Source organism: Trichechus manatus, unplaced genomic scaffold, assembly GCF_000243295.1.
Source record: "Trichechus manatus latirostris isolate Lorelei unplaced genomic scaffold, TriManLat1.0 scaffold00186, whole genome shotgun sequence".
Taxonomy (NCBI): domain Eukaryota; kingdom Metazoa; phylum Chordata; class Mammalia; order Sirenia; family Trichechidae; genus Trichechus; species Trichechus manatus.
This window is the reverse complement of record NW_004444122.1, coordinates 5,040,591-5,057,566: the sequence shown is the minus strand read 5'-3', so window position 1 is coordinate 5,057,566 and position 16,976 is coordinate 5,040,591. Positions and strand designations below refer to the sequence as shown.

Here is a 16,976-nt window from a genome sequence, read left to right as displayed (position 1 = left end):
ATTTTTAAAAGGAGTCTATTGTGTAACACACGTGGCTGCTAACCAAAAGGTTGGAGATTCAAGTCCACTCAGATGCACCTCAGAAGAAAGGCCTGGTGATTTACTTCTGAAAAATCAATAAAAATCTCTGTGGAGCTCAGTCCTATTTGGAAACACATGGGGTTGCCATGAATTGGGGTCAACTCAACAACATCTGGTTTTATTGTAACTTTTTAGTTATAAATGCTAAGGCTACCTCTACCATGGTCAGTGCAAGTAGTGGTTTTCCATCTTGGCCATACATTTCAATCACCTTAGAATCAATCACCTGGAATCTTTTTAAAAATACTGGTTTCCTGGACCCCAGCCACAGAGCTTCTGACTTAATTGGACCGTGAAGGGGCCTTGGCTTTACTATATATTAAAAGCTGCCATGTGGTTCTATTATACAACCAAAATTGAGAACTACTAGGTTAAGTCTCTTAAAGAGGAAAAAAAAAGAAGGTGTGTGTCAAGTGATAAATTTGCCAAGTAAAAATAAAACCAATGCAGTATTCAGACTTCTCTTTCTCCCCCTTTAGGTTATCAGCTCAATTCTGCGGAGTGTGTGGATATCCGCTTGAAGAGGGTGGTTCCTGACCATTATTGCCATTATTACCCTGAAAATGTAAAACCCAAACCCAAACTGAAGGAATGCAGCATGGATCCTTGCCCATCCAGGTTTGAATAATGGCCCATGCCCACTTTATTCTAGAAAGAAACAAATCAGCTGCAGCTCAGACTGATCCACCTTTGCAGGGTGACATACGTTCCATTTCCTGACTTTGCACATACACTGGTGGCAGGTGTCTGTGTTCACGTTTATAACTGGATCAATAATAGGAACCAGGACACATTTGCTCATCAGGCTGGCTTTCTCTTGTACTGGGCTATGTGTCCATGTGCTGTGGATATTTAAGCTCTTTATAACGAACCATTTTGAGCATCTCCTGCTGTATCTCTTCATCCAACTACAATGTTTAGTCCATCTGACAGTCATAAATATCCTTAACCCACCATTTTAGCTTTTAAACTGGGTCACCCGTTACCACGCTTTAACTTTTGAAGTATTCGTATTAAATTCAGTATAAATAATGGATTGTGCAAGGAAGTAGAGAGTTTTTGTTCCAAAGCAGAAAAGCTATGCATAAACTATCCTGTTGCATAATTTAGTACCTGCTGACTTGGATTGCCTGGGGAAGTTTCCTGGCTTTACTGCAGTATCTTAAAATAACAGTGCGATATCAAGTCCCAGAATCCCCCAGATATCTGCCAGCTGGCTAAGACAGAGATGTGCAAGTGGAAAAGGAAGCGTTCTCAGTGGATTTCATTTCCTATCACTAAACTGCCCATTTCCTGTAATCCTGGTTGAACGGAATTGTTTAATAGGGACTTTTTCAAAGGACAAATTCTCTGAAATAAAGTGGTTTTCTGAAGACCTACTAATATGACAGTGTGTTAATATAAAATTTATATATTTCATCAGAATAACTTTTTAGATGATAAATAGCAATAAATAGACCTATATAAATTAAGAAACTTATTTTTCTCTGATTAATAAAGACTGCTAATTCAATTTTCTACATTTTCACAAAGAACTGAGGTGGTGGTTGATTTTTTAGGAATAGTTCTAATACTTGGGATATTGAGTTTTCAATTTGAAAGAGTTCTGTCTTGGGATGTCAAATCTATGTTAATCAAGGAATAAATGTGTTAGTTGATTTTGAAATCAAATACTCTCACAATAATTTCATTTGTAGTGATGGATTTAAAGAGATTATGCCCTATGACCACTTCCAACCTCTCCCTCGGTGAGTTGCATGTTTCTTTTCCTTCTTTCTTTCTTTCCTTTTTTTTTTTTTTTTTTTTCTGTGATTTACTCTAAGTAGTTTGCAAGGGGAGTCCTGGGTGGTGCAAACAGTTAACTACTAGCTGAAAGATTGGTGGTTCAAACCCACCCAGAGGTGCCTCGGAAGACAGACCTGGCAATCTGCTTCAGAAAGGTTACAGCCTTGAAAAACCTGTGGAGCAGTTCCACTCTGTAACACATGGGGTCACTATGAGTGGGAATTGACAGCAACAACAAGTACAAGAAGTTTGCAAGGAACTGTAGCATCTGTAGGAATAGTCTGAAATGTACAAGGAGTATATATTAGCCCCTTTACAGAGCTAAAGGAAAACAGGCTTTAACTTAATGACAAGAAAGATTTTTCTAAGACTCAGGTGGAATAGGCTGCCTCATAAAGGTGCTTCCCATCACTGGAGGTGTCAAGCATATCTGGGATGACTGAGCATTATAGAGGAAGCTCAATCATTGCAATTGCTCAAAGATTTGAATCCCCCTCTACACCTGGGTGACTAGTGTGATTCTTTCTGACTTTGAGTTTCTCTGATGCTCCAGTGATATTGTCCATTAGAACTCTGTAGTTTGGAGACAATTTAAAGATGCTTTCACACTCTGTATTTTAATTGATTTAATTTTCACAGTGACCCTATGAAGGGTAGCTAGGGCAGGTTTACCACTTCTACTGGACAGAAACCTCAGGTTCAGAGGAGTTAAATTAGTCTTGTGACTAGGTTGTGTGTGACAGTTAAGACTAAGGTCTATGACTCCAAGTCCGGAGCTCTTTCAGCTGAGCCACAATGATGTCTTGAGGATATACCTTTTACAGACATCTTTGTATACCTGAAACAGACAAACAAACAAATGAATAATGTGTTTTTATTTGTTTGCTTTTGAGCTGGGAACATAATCCTTGGACTGCGTGTTCGGTGTCCTGTGGAGGAGGAATTCAGAGACGGAGCTTTGTGTGTGTTGAGGAGTCCATGCATGGAGAGATACTGCAGGTGGAAGAATGGAAGTGCATGTATGCACCCAAACCCAAGGTTATGCAAACTTGCAATCTGTTCGATTGCCCCAAGTGGATTGCTATGGAGTGGTCTCAGGTAAAATGTGAGGACATGCCTCTTTCAATGAAATCGCAGATTTTATTGACTCTTTGCTATGTGCCGAACACTGTACTGGACAGCATGGAGGATGCAAAGTCATATATGAACATGGTCTCTACTCTCCAACAGCTTAGGAAGATAGTTGGAGGACAGTGTAAAAGAGACCGCAAGCATCAATGTAGGTAAGGATAATTAACACTAAGGACTATGGTATGTCTGCAAGGACCCATTGTTGGAACAGAGTTGTCCAGAAGTCTCTGTTGTAGTGTATAATGGATCTTTGAAGGATATGTAGACTTTAAACAAGTAACAGGCTATAGAGAACATCACTGTGGGGGATGGCTGAGCAGGGAATGACCTAGCAAGGCAGGAATGACATGGAATGACTGAAAGTTGAAAAAGTCCGTAATTCATCTAGTTTAAGAGAGAATCCATGTTACTAAGAATTGAAAGGTAAGATGGAAATGCTGACCTTGAGATCAGAAATGTCCTTGATCCAGGACTTAATAAGAAGCTTTATGACTTTTGTTGAAAGAAAATTAATATGTTAATTTTTAAATAAGTGAGTCAAGATCGACTAGTGTTGGAACAGGCCAGAGGCAGGCAGCTTAGTTGGAAGCTTCAGTATCAGTCACTGAGGGTCAGGTGATGGGAAAAGAGCAAAGAGAAGAAAGGAACCGTCCCAGAATAACGACAAGGCCTCATGTCATATTAGCTTCCTCTCGCTAGGGAGTTTCTGCTTGCTAGAGAGATGACCTAGTAGACCTCCAAAACAAATAAAGTACAATTGAATTGGTTCAAATATGAAAATTCAGGCATTACTACCTAATATTTTTATTTTCTATGGAGTGAAACATAATTGAAACTTGAGTTTCTATAGCCCCTTTGAGTGATCTCTCCATATTTAGTCCAACATACGCATGCATACATTCCTTTATTCATCTATTTGTTTATTCTGCATGTCAACTGCTGGCTACATGAGTGAATAAAACTTGTTCTTAACCCCAAAAGTTGAGAATCTACTTGCAGAGACAGGTATGCAGACAAACAGGCGCAGCAGTGTCATATCACGCATGAGCAGTACCAGGTGTTCAGTTCTACAGGAACACAGAGGTGGGATGATTAACTCCACCTGGGGGTGTCAGGGAAAGCTCCAGAAAGGAGGTGGCACTCCAACTGAAGTTTGAAGGATGATCATAAGTGATTTTTCTGACAGCGGGCTGAGGAGACCCACTTCAAGCCCCAGTTCAGACACTACCTCCTCTGCAAAATCTTTTCTGATATTCCTAGACACAATGTCATTACCATCTATAATTTGATTTGACCTTGTTAGGACAGTAGCTATCAAAAAATTTTTTTGCTTGCATATTCCCTAAAAACAACTTTAAAAACTATATATTCCTTCGTATATATTTAGGTTGACGTCTAAAATTTTTCATTACAAGTTTAAATACTCGCAAAGGATATCATTTCCAACATGTTGTGAATGCTAACATTTTAAAATAAAAGTGTTGCATCATACGTTTAAATGTGTCCAGTGGAATCTAAATGCCATGGTTCTATCCTTGCCATCTTTCACTTAAACAGCATACAAACAAGCTCTTCTTTAACTAGTTGGATTTTTTTTTTTTAACTTTTTTTTCTCCTTGAACTCATATTTTCAGTCTATTCACCACACAGAATTTTATCGTAATATATTTTTATGCTTTAAAGTCTTCTTGATTTCAATATTTTATTCTCTGTGAGAAACTATGCCTAGCAGTTGATATTAATTTATTTTAATTTCCTCTGGCTATAACCATCAGTTTTTGATCATATGCTACCTCCTGAAATGGTTGAAGGTCCACCAGTTCTTTTTGGTATAATGACCCTGTGTATTCCGTCATCTTTTGATGCTTCCTGTGTTGTTCAATATTTTGCACTTAGAATCTTTCAATATTGCAATTTGAGGCTTGAATTTTTTCTTCAGTTCTTTCAGCTTGAGAAATGCTGAGCATATTCTTCCTTTTTGGTTTTCTAACTCCAGGCCCTTGCACATTTCATTATAATACTTTACTTTGTCTTCTTGAGTCGACCTTTGAAATCTTCTGGTTAGCTCTTTTACTTCATCATTTCTTCCATTCACTTCAGCTACTCTATGTTCAAGAGCAAGTTTCAGAGTCTATTCTGACATCCATTTTGGTATTTTCTTTCTTTCCTGTCTTTTTAATGACCTTTTGCTTTCTTCATGTATGATGTCCTTGATGTCATCCCACAACTTGGCTGGTCTTCGGTGTTCAGTGCATCAAATCTGTTTTTGAGATGATCTCTAAATTCAAGTGAAATGTACTCAAGCTCGTATTTTGGCTCTCTTGGACTTGTAATTTTCTTCACTTCAGCATGAACTTGTCCTTGTCCTTGTTCTGACTGATGATATTGAGCTTCTCCATCGTCTCTTTCCACAGATGTTGTCGATCTGATTCCTGTGTATTCCATCCGGCGAGGTCCACGTGTATAGTCACTGTTTATGTTGGTGAAAAAAGATATTTGCAATGAATAAGTTGTTGGTACTGCAAACTTCTATCACGTGATCTCCAGTGTTGTTTCTACCGCCAAGGCCATATTTTCCAACAATTGATCCTTCTTCTTTATTTCCAACTTTTGCATTCCAATCACCAGTAATTATCAATGCGTCTTGATTGCATGTTTGATCAATTTCAGACTGCAGAAGTTAGTAAAAATCTTCAATTTCTTCATCTTTAACATTCGTAGTTGGTGCATAAATTTAAATAATAGCCGTACTAACTGGTCTTCCTTGTAAGCGTATGGATATTATCCTATCACTAACAGCATTGTACTTCAGGATAGATCTTAAATGTTCTTTTTGACCATGAATGTGATGCCATTCCTCTTCAATTTGTCATTCCTGGTGTAGAAGACCATATGATTGTCTGATTCAAAATGGCCAATACCAGTCCATTTCAGCTCACTAATGCCTAGGATATCGATCTTTCTGTGTTCCATTTCATTTTTGGTGACTTTAAATTTTTCAAGATTCATACTTTGTACATCCCATGTTCCAACTGTCAATAGATATTTGCAGCTGTTTCTTGTCAGTTTGAGTCATGCCACATCAGCAAATGAAGCTTTAATCCATCAATGTCATTAAGATCAACTCTTCTTGGAGGAGGCAGCCCTTCCCCAGTCGTATTTTGAGTGCCTTCCATCCTGAGGGGCTCATCTTCCAGCATTATATCAGACAGTGTTCTGCTGCTATTCATAAGATTTTCACCAGCCAAGTTTTTCAGAAGTAGACCACCAGGTCGTTCTTCCTAGTCTGTCTTAGTCTGGAAGCTCCACTGAAACCTGTCTACCATGTGTGACCCTGCTGGTATTTGAAATACCAGTGGCATAGCTTCCAGCATCACAGCAACACCCAAGCCACCACAGTGTGACAAACTGACAGATGAGTAGTGGAGGAGGTAGCATAAGATCAAGAACTGATAATACTTAAGGAAGAAGACCAAGTTGCACTGAAAGCGTTGGCAAAAAACAAGGCTCCAGGAGTTGGCGGAATACCAGTTGAGCTGTTTCAACAAACTGATGCAGAGCTGGAGGTGCTCACTTGTCACAATTGTAGCAGTACATCAACAAGGAACTGCCAGAAGTCCAAGCCAAATTCAGAAGAGGATGTGGAAGGAGGGATATCATCGCTGATGTCAGATGGGTCTTCACTGAAGGCAGAGAATACCAGAATGATGTTTACCTGTGTTTCATTGACTGTGCAAAGGCATTCAACTATGTGGATCATAACAAATTATGGATAACACTGTGAAGAAAGAAAATTCCAGATCACTTAATTGTGCTCATGAGGAACCTGCACATAGACCAAGAGGCAATTGTTCAAACACAATAAGGGGATACTGTGTGATTTAAAATCAGGGAAGGTGTGTGTCAGAATTATATCCTTTTACCATACTTATTCAGTATGTATGCTGAGCAAATAGTCTGAGAAGCTGGACTGTATGAAGAAGAACAAGACATCGGGATTGAAGGAAGGCTCGTTATCAGCCTGCGATATGCAGATGACACAACCTTGCTTGCTGAAAGTGAAGAGGACTTGAAGCACTTACTGATGAAGATCAAAGACTACAGCCTGTAGTATGGATTACACCCCAACATAAAGAAAATAAAAATTCTCACAACTGGACCAATATGCATCATCATGATAAACAGAGAAAAGATTGAAGTTGTCAAGGATTTCATTTACTTGGATCCACGATCAACGCCTATGGAAGCAGCAGTCAAGAAATCAAATGACACATTGCATTGGGCAAATCTGTTGCAAAAGACCTCTTTAAAATGTTGATGAGCAAAGATGTCACTTTGAGGACTAAGGTGTGCCTGACCCAAGCCTTGGTATTTTCAATCGCCTCATATGCACGGGAAAACCAAAGGAAGACAAAAGAAGAATTGATGCCTTTGAATTATGGTGTTGGCAAAGAATATTGAATATTCCGTGGACTGTCTGAAGAACGAACAAATTTGTCTTGGAAGAAGTACAGCCAGAATGCTCCTTAGAAGCGAGGATGGTGAGATTTCTCATGTATTTTGGACATGTTATCAGGAGTGATCGGTCACTGGAGAAAGACATAATGCTTGGCAAAGTAGAGGGTCAGCAAAAGAGAGGAAGAACCTCAACAAGATGGATTTACACAGCAGCTGCAACAATGGGCTCAAGAGTAGAAACAATTGTGAGGATGGCACAGGACTGTGCAGTGTTTTGTTCTGTTGTCCACAGGGTCGCTATGAGTTGGAACCCACTCAACGGCACCTAACAACAACTGGCTATAAGGCTCTAAGTATTAAAAATTTCTTCTGGACTGAGTTATTATTAGATTTAATTTTAGTACACAATTGATCAAATTTTTAGTAAATAATTATTACACATAAAAAGTAAATTTTCATTTGCAGTAACTTTTTAGAGGATAAATGGGGCTTAAAAAAATAGTCCCTACAATAGGATCACCTACATAGAAAACCCAATATGATGCACAGAAAATATACAAGAACTAAAATAGAGTTCAGCAAAGTTGCCAGGCACAAAATAAACTTATAAAATCAATTTTAAAAAACATAGAATTCTAATACAGTCTGTACTTGAGTTCATATATTGTACCAATATCAATTTCCTGTTTTTGACCATGTTCTCTGACTATGTAAAGACTATCATTGGGGAAAGCTGGGTAAGGAATACACAGGAACTCTCTGTAGTATTTTTGAAAATTTTTTTGAGTCCTAAAATATTTAAAAAAAAATAAATAACCCTTGTGTTCATTGCCAGAATGAGACATAGGTTCAGCAATAATTTCGTTTTCAGTTCTCATTGTTTATTGCTTGTTTTTGTTTTTTTCATACATACATACTGGGAAAACTTTTTCACATAAATAAATAGACTGGAATGGAAGGATTTTATTTTAAGAGTGTAATTCAGTTCTTCGAACTCTTTGATTTATACATCAAAATTACGTGGTGGTTTATTATCAAAAATTATTTTTAATGATCCCTCAGCTGACCATTTGATTAGCTCCTGTTGCAAAGTTGTCATTGAAAGCAAAGAATACCACCTGAGTTGCAAAAGGATTTGTTACCTAGTCATTGGGGACTTTCAGTTTCTCATCCCCCAAACAGTATTGCAACTACAACCTGCAGAGCCTATTCTCAGCTCTTATAACTACTATCTATAAGTTTTTTTTGTTGGCTTTTGGCTTTTATACACTCCTCTCACCTTGCACTCACATCAATACCATGGAAAATCTGCCATTGAAAACCTTATGGAGCACAGTTCTACTCTGACACACATGGGGCCACCAAGAGTCAGAATAGACTCGACAGCAACTGGCTTTGTTGTTGTTGTTTTAATCAGCACTTAAGGCAAAGGATTTTTAACCATCTCATCTCTTTCATCTCATACACCATACTTGACACTTAATACTTTTCACTTTTTCCAGAAATCAAATATATTCTCAGTGATGTGGATTTGCTATCATTGAGGATCTATTTGGCTCCAAAGAGGAGTTCTGGAAATGTTGTAAACACTGACAGAATCATCGAGGTAAGTGTCCAGCTCTTAGATCAGCTACATGGAAGACAGTATCCTTTGGATTGATCAGTTCTAGTCTTTCCGCAAAGTTATATCTTTTTATTTCTCTTTGGGCAGATTTTTTTCTTCTTTGATGCATTAATTTCCTAGGGCTGCCGTCACAAATTACTGCAAAGTGGGTGACTTTAAACAACTGAAATTTACTGTCTCACAGTTAAGGAGGCTAGTAATCTGAATTCATGCTGTCAGCAGGGCCATATTCTCTCTGAAGTTTCTAAGAGGAAGATTCTTGTCTCTCTAGCTTCTGGCACCTTGAGATATTCCTTGGAATGTAGGTGCATCTTCACATGGCCAGGTTTCCTCTGGGCGTGTCTCTTTTTTTAAATAAGGACACCACTCAGATGGAATTAGGACACACCCTCTCCAAATGGCATCATGTTAACTTAGTTGGTAACATCTTCAAAGACCCTATTTCCAAACAAGGTCACAGTCACTGGTATCAGGGGTTAGGATTTGAACATATCCTTTTGGGGGACACAATTCAATTCATAACAGTCTGCCCTCTGGGTCCTAAAATTTCATGACTTCCCTACATGAGAAAAACATTCACTCCATCCCAGCATACCCAAAAGTCTCAACTATTCCAGCATTAACTCTAAGTCCATAATCTCATCTTCTAAATCATCTAAATTCAGGTACGAGTGAGACTCTGATTATGGCCTATCCTGGGGAAGAATTCTTCTCTGTCTGTGGACCTGTGAAACCTAGAATACAACTTATTTGCTTCCAAAATACAATGGTGGTACAGGCGTAGAGTAGACATTCCCATTCCAAAGAAGAGAAATTGGAGGGAAGGTAGGGATCAAGAGGCTACAGCAAGTCTGTAACCCAGCAGGGTATATTCTGTTAGATTTTGAGGCTTGAAAATAATTCTCCGTCCTCTGGGCCCATCTGGTCAGCAACCTTGCCTCCTTAGTCCCGGGTGGCGCCCCCCTTCAGACCCTGGGCTGTGGCCCTGTCCTCCTGTCCCACCGAGCACGAGGGTAACCCTGGAGGGCAGCCACACCACCCTGCCCACTGGAGCAGTGACTCTATTCTCCTGGCCCACCAGGGTGGCGGTCCTACCCCCTAGAACCTAGGAGGTGGCCCTGCCCTCTGGAAATGAAACTGAGAAGGTGGCCTTGCTCCCTTTTCTTAAAGGACAACAGATGTTCACAGCTAAACAGCTCCATAGGCCCTTTTTCTACCTGTAGTATGACAAAATAAACCAAACCAAACCAGTTGCTGTCGAGTCAATTCCGACAGCCTTACTTTATTTCATGCAGTGTTTCTACTGAGATGGTTGATAGGATCCATAAGTCACACACCTGATATCTTTGACAAATGGTTGTCCAGCCACACCTTTGGTGTCCTCTCCAAAGAAGCAGGCATTGGAGCAGACTTCCTCAATTTTTATAATATGGATAGGCTAAGAATTTTCCAAATCTTCAAGTTCTGTTTTCCACAAAACAGTTGAACATAATTCAGCCAAGCTCTTTGCCACTTTATAACAAGGATTGCCTTTTCTTCAGTATTCATCATTTCCTTTTAAAGCCTCACCAGAAGCACATTTAACATCCACATTTCTAGCAACATTCTGTTTCTAACAATAGATGCTTTCTCTGTAGCTCTCCTTACTTTTTTCTGAGCCTTCACCAGAATCCCCTTTAATGTTCATAATTCTACCAGCAGTCTCTTCAAGGCAAGCTAGGCTTTTACTATCATACACCTCAAAATTCTCCCAGCCCCTACTCATTACCCAATTCCAAAGATACTTCTATATTTTTAGGTATCTATTACGGCAGAGTCCCATTTCCCTTTAGAAAACTCTGTGTTAATTTCCTGGGGCTGCTGTAACAAAGTACCACAAAGTGAGTGGCTTTAAATGATAGAAATTTATTGTTTCACAGTTCAGGAGGTTAGAGGTCTGAATTTAGAGGGTCATCAGAGCTATGTTCCCTCTGAAGGTACTAGGAGAAAATTCTTGTCTCTCTCAGCTTCTGGTAGCCCCAAATGTTCCTTGGCTGTAGATGCATCTTCACATGGTCGTCTTTTCCCTGTCTCTCTGTGTCTCTTCTCCTCTTTTATAAGAACACCATTCAGATGGGATTAGGAGCCACCCTACTCCTGTATGATCTCTTATTAACTAAACTAATAACATCTTCAAAGACCTTTTTTCCAAACAAGGTTCACAGTCACAGGTACTGGGAGTTGGGAGTTGAACATAGCTTTTGGGAGGACACAATTCAACCCATAACACTTGGCCAATATAAAATATTGGCTTCTCAGAATCTAAGCTTTCAAATTAATAAATTTGGGGGTAGGTGAGTCAATTACCTAGAAACAGGGTCTAATCTCAACTTCACTAAATTTATTACAGTATTTGTTCAGTGGTCACAAGAGTAGTGTGATGAAATAAGATAAAGATATCCCAGCATTCTTCCCTTCCTGAAGATGTGTGTATACTGAAAAAGCTCTCTGTCTAGAACAGCCTAGAAAGCATTTACAGACTTGGGAAAGAATCTTCGGGCTCTGTGGAGTAGTGGCAAGGTCACAACTTGGGCAACAGGAGGCTCTTGGATAGAATGCCACTCTACCTCTTAGGAATTGTGTGAGCTGGAGCAAGGTCTTTAGGAAGTGAGCTGTTTGTTTGCTCATCTGTTTGATGGGTATAAAGCTGTTGACCTGAAAGTGTGCTGGGAGGATTAGGGAGATCACATATGCAATGCTGTGCCTGACCTGAAGCAGGTGCTCAAGGACTCTCAGCCCCTCCTAGGGGTGGATCCAAGATTTGTAGGGCCTGAAGTTTATACCATTTAGGGGTGACTCTTTAAGAAAAAGAATAAAAAACACAAGTATTGGGTATCAAAGTGAATGTTTATTTAGAATAAGAAAAAAATTGCAGGAAAGTACAAATTTAAAAAACTGACAACACAAACTACAAAAATTCAGGAAAAAGTAGCATGATTATCAATTTTAATTAGTTGATACACTTGTAATATTTTTTTCCTACACCGTTTGGCTGAACTTTTTGATGGCCTCTTTGTATAACAGCAATTTTGTATGATCAGACAGAGTAGAAAGATAATTCAATCTTTCCTCTAGCACGGCAAATCAAAATTTGATTTTTTTATTGATAGTTTAGAAAAGTTTCTTTAGTCTTTACAAATTGTTTTTGATAATGTCATGTAAAATTTTAATCAAATTGAGGAAAGCTTGCATCAAGTTTCTTTCATATTTGAGCTATAAAACTTCAAGACATTTTGATCTTTCTTGTGCTGTGACCTCATCTTAAATACTCTTGAAATGGAATATTGAAAGGAGTCGGTTACTAGGGAGCGGTCCAGAAGTATAAGCATCATAGAAAGTCATACCTCCACCCTCACATATGCAATATTTATCCAAAAGTCTTCTGTATTTAATGTTCATGTAGATCAGTGGTTTTCCTTTGCCATGTCAAATTAATATCTTTATGGATACCTTCTTGTGAAAGACTGTTATTCACTCCTTTTTTTTTCCCTTTGAAGTGCACAGTGACTTGTGGCCGAGGGTTACGTTACCGGGTTGTTCTGTGTATCAACCACCGTGGACAGCATGTTGGGGGCTGCAATCCACAATTGAAGTTACACATCAAAGAAGAATGTATCATCCCCATCCCGTGTTATAAACCAAAAGGTAAGTTTATAGGGTGTTTTAAATTCAAATCAAATGGTGTTTTCCAGCTCTCATTCCAATATTGCAGCATTTCTATTTCAACTCACTGACTTTCTTACCTGGTGGTGCAACCCATAAGTGCTTGCCTGCTAGCCAAAAGGTTGGCGATTCCAACCTACCCAGCAACTCCATAGCAGAAAGATGATCTTTCTCACCATCTCCTATGGTGATCTGCTTCCTTAAAGATTACAGCCTAGAAAACCCTATGGGGTAGTTCTACTCTGTTACATGGGGTCACTATGAATCAACAACAACTTTCTAATAAAAATTGTTTTATAGACAGCTTACAATACACCTGTCAACCTGATAAAGAGATTGGGCATATGAGATTTATTGATCTGGAGAGAAATCTTGAGCTCCTGTTGTCTCAGTATATAGTGAGCAGTTCCTGTCTGTCTAGCCTTGTACTAACATTCTTGGTGGACATAAAACAATTTGATCCAGTCCTGCACTGAAAAAAAAAAGGTAGAAGGAGGATGAGCAGGAGGAGAAAGAGACTAAAGAAAGGAGAAGCAGGAGAAGGAGGAGAGGGAAGAGCAGGAAGAGATTACCTTCTCTCAGGGTTCCCATTCTTCTTTTCTTCTTTGTTCCCACAGTACTTTGTACGTACCTTTCCACTGAACTGTCAGTTTCTTGAGGGAAGAACAATGTCATCTTCATCATATGTCTTAGTGCCTAGCAGGGAACGAATGAAGTTTTTCAGTCCCCAAGCTAGATCTTCAGATGCATTTAGGCTTCTCCTGTAGTTCTCATTGTCCCTTGTGAATTAGAAGAAATGGGTAGCATTCATGGGTAGGAAGTCTTGGCATAATTTCTTGGATATGTACTCCTCTCTATACATGATTATTTCCATATCCTTTAGTAAAGTATTACAATCCTCATGACAAATACTTTTTTTTTTTTTTGGAAATGGAAAAAGATTATTTCCACCTGTTAGTCAAAGAGTCTTCCTTAGTACTTTAGAAAGGATGGGGATAATCCTCTTTCATTATATCTGGGTTCCTTATCCATACAAATAGCCTCATAATTAACCTTCCAACAAATATTTGTTTGACTATGTCTATCTTCCAGAAAAATCAGTGGTTACCACAGGGAAGCGGGGTGGGGGGTACCAACACTGATTATAGAACTGTATATTGTTGTTGGGTGCCATCTAGTCGATTTTCAACTCATAGTGACCCCATGTGACAGAGTAGAACTGCCCCGTACGGTTTTCTAGGCTGTAACATTTACAAGAGCAGATTGCAGGTCTATCTCCTGCGGAGCTACTGGGTATGTTCAATGCGCCAACCTTTCGTTAGCAGCCAACTACTTAACTGTTGTGCCATCAGGGCTCCTATACAACTCCACAGTGAAGTCTTTTCCCCTCCCTTCTGCTCTCAATGGCACTTTCGTAGCTACTTTCTTCGTGTCTGTGGTTTCCCTGAAGTGGCTCAAAAGTATTTCCCTTATCACTTCATAACTAGATTTTTTTTTTCTTCATATCTAAGGAGACTTCAAAGGAAAGAAAGGGGCACCATCTTGCTCTTACATGCCACTTGTAACTGGTAATCATCTCTCTCAACAACTATAACAATAATGAGGGTTTGAGTAAGCCATGGTATGGACTCTCTCCTCCTCCCAGTTTCCTAAACCTCCACGTTATTTGCTTTTCTCTATTATTTTTTTTCTTCAATGGACAAGAAGAATTTGTGGCAAAAGCAAGCAAGCTGATATGATTGAAGTAAGAGCTTTAATAGGCAAAGAACAGAGATTGGTATTGATTTATGAAAGGCATTTTAATGTTAACTTGGAGAGCACATTCAGTTGTGCCATGGAATTATTTTGGTTGCATTTTGATAATTTGTTAATTAAAAACTATGACAGAATTTTTTGGTTCGATCCAGAAGCTACCTAATGTACTGTGCTAAAGGACTCAATTTGCATTTGAAAAATGTGACCTGTTTATTAAAATCTTCAGTGAATAACAATCATGTATCCAACTCCTTAATGATTAATAGTAATTACACTTATTGTTTATGTTCCTTTTTTTCTTAGAAAAAAGTCCAGTGGAAGCTAAATTACCTTGGCTAAAACAAGCACAAGAACTAGAAGAGACCAGAATAGCAACGGAAGAACCAACGTGAGTCCAGGACCTTTTATGAGAGTAATCAGGGCATAGCCAGTTAACATGATATATGTAATTTTTGTACTCATTGGAGTACAGTGATACATTTAGTATCCAAATGACCTGGATTTTCAGACTCTAGAGAGCTTGAGCTGGCTAGAATTCTTCTGTATTTCACAATTCAGCAGTCTCACTTTGGCAGTATCTGTGAGAAGCACAGAAAAGAGCAATGTTATTTAACTCAAAGCAGACCTAGGTGTCTGTTACAATTAAGAGACTGAGGATTATTCCTAGATTAACACATATGATTTGACCAAGAACCACCACACCATTGGAAAACAAAGCAGTTGCCCCACAGTTAAATCATGGCCACTCTCCATAAGACCAGTTAAGTTAAAATGTATTAGCTGAACTGAGTGACTGTAAGGAGAAATCCTAGGGCTGCTGTGGTATGGGGCAGTGGAAAGAGCCTACAGCCACCACTGTTGACTGAGTGACCTTAGACAAGTCTTTTAATTTTTCTGTGTCTTACTCTGTTTCCCTATAAAATGAGCAGGTTGGGCTTGACTGGAGCCCTCGTGGTGCAGTGGTTGAGAGATCAGCTATTACCCAAAAGGTCGGCAGTTCAAATCCACCAACTGCTCTTTGGAAACCCTATGGGGAAGTTCTACTCTGTCCTCTAGGGTCGCTATGAGTCGGAATCGACTCGATGGCAATGGATTTGATTTTGATTTGGGCTCCATCTCTTCAGGGTTCATTCCAAATCATAAATCCAGTGACTGCAGTCCACTTATGATTTCACAAGTCTGGATTGTGAGAGTGTCAGTGGGAATTAAGAATCAAGAGCAAATCAAAGAAACATGCTGGAGAGAGAGATACAGGGACTAAAGGAGAGAAAGGAATCAAAGGTGCTCTAAGGTTTCTAGTCCAGGAGTCTGAATGAACAACAGCACCAATGACAGACTCAAGTATTAGACAGGACAGCTGATTCCTTGTCAGACATGTTAAGTTCATGGTGCTGACAGACTGTCTGCAAAGGAGCAATTCACAGAACACTGGAGGAAAAGGAATCTCAGAGGTTATATGACCAACCTGCCTCTCAAAACAGTCATTTCTTCTTTAATACCTCCTGTAACAGCAGAGTTTTCTGCATTAAGAGACAGCTCATTCATATGTTGAATAACTCAGGTTATTTGCAAATTTCTTTTTCTCTTATTGAGCCAAAATATACCTTCTTCTAACTTCTGCTCATTGAAACAACAGAACAAATACATCCATGCCTATTCCATGTGACAAGTTTTCACAAATTTAAAGAAAGCTGTCATGGATCCCGAGAGTTTTGTCTTCCCCCAAATCATCATTCTTAGCCTTTTCAGCAGTTTCTTTGTTTTTAGCATTGTTGTTTTTAGATCCCTTACGAACCTCACTACTCCTTTCAGAACATACTCTCATTTATCAACATCTTTTTAACTCTGGTCCAACCCAGCCATGAGTCCCGAGGGAGTGTGGATTACTTCTCTTTGAGAAAGCGCCATGCCTCTTGTGATGCAGGCCAAGGGAATGGGCACATCACACTTATGATGTGCTGAGAGCTTTTCCACGTGGACTGCTGTCAAGCCTGGATGTGAACACAGAAGAACTTGTGGACATTGCGAGAGTGACTGACCCCAAAGCAGCTGAGTGAAGAGAGAAGAGGATTGAGCTCATGACAGAAGCTTGGAGTTCTAGAGGAAAAAGGGAACTCAGAAGAGGTGGATGGTGAAGGAGTTAAAGTAGTGAATGGAGGAAGGAATAGAACTAGGAGGGTCCGTCGTTACAGAGATCAAAGGAGTTAAGGGTTTAAGGAAGGTATCTCAGTTACCAGTGTGGCTTTAAGAGAAATACCGTAAGTGGGTGGCTTTAAAAATATATATATTTTCTACCACAATGAGATATCATCTCACCCCGGCATTACTGGCACGAATCAAAAACACTGGAAATAACAAATGTGGGAGGGGCTGCGGGGAGATGGGAACTCTTATGCACTGCTGGTGGGAATGCAAAATGATACAACCATTTTGGAAAATG

At 39.3% G+C, this 16,976-nt stretch overlaps 1 protein-coding gene across 1 annotated transcript in view; it reads left to right on the top strand.

The window, feature by feature from the left end:
- Positions 1 to 16,976, top strand: part of ADAMTSL3 (ADAMTS like 3) — a gene marked incomplete at its 5' end in the record, with an annotated part of 256,278 nt that overhangs the window by 67,314 nt on the left and 171,988 nt on the right. Inside the window, 5 exons of the mRNA XM_023741699.1 lie at positions 561 to 699; positions 1,779 to 1,829; positions 2,760 to 2,964; positions 12,616 to 12,763; positions 14,840 to 14,924. Of these exons, the coding sequence (XP_023597467.1) occupies positions 561 to 699; positions 1,779 to 1,829; positions 2,760 to 2,964; positions 12,616 to 12,763; positions 14,840 to 14,924 (628 nt within the window). The remainder of the gene's footprint in view (positions 1 to 560; positions 700 to 1,778; positions 1,830 to 2,759; positions 2,965 to 12,615; positions 12,764 to 14,839; positions 14,925 to 16,976) is intronic.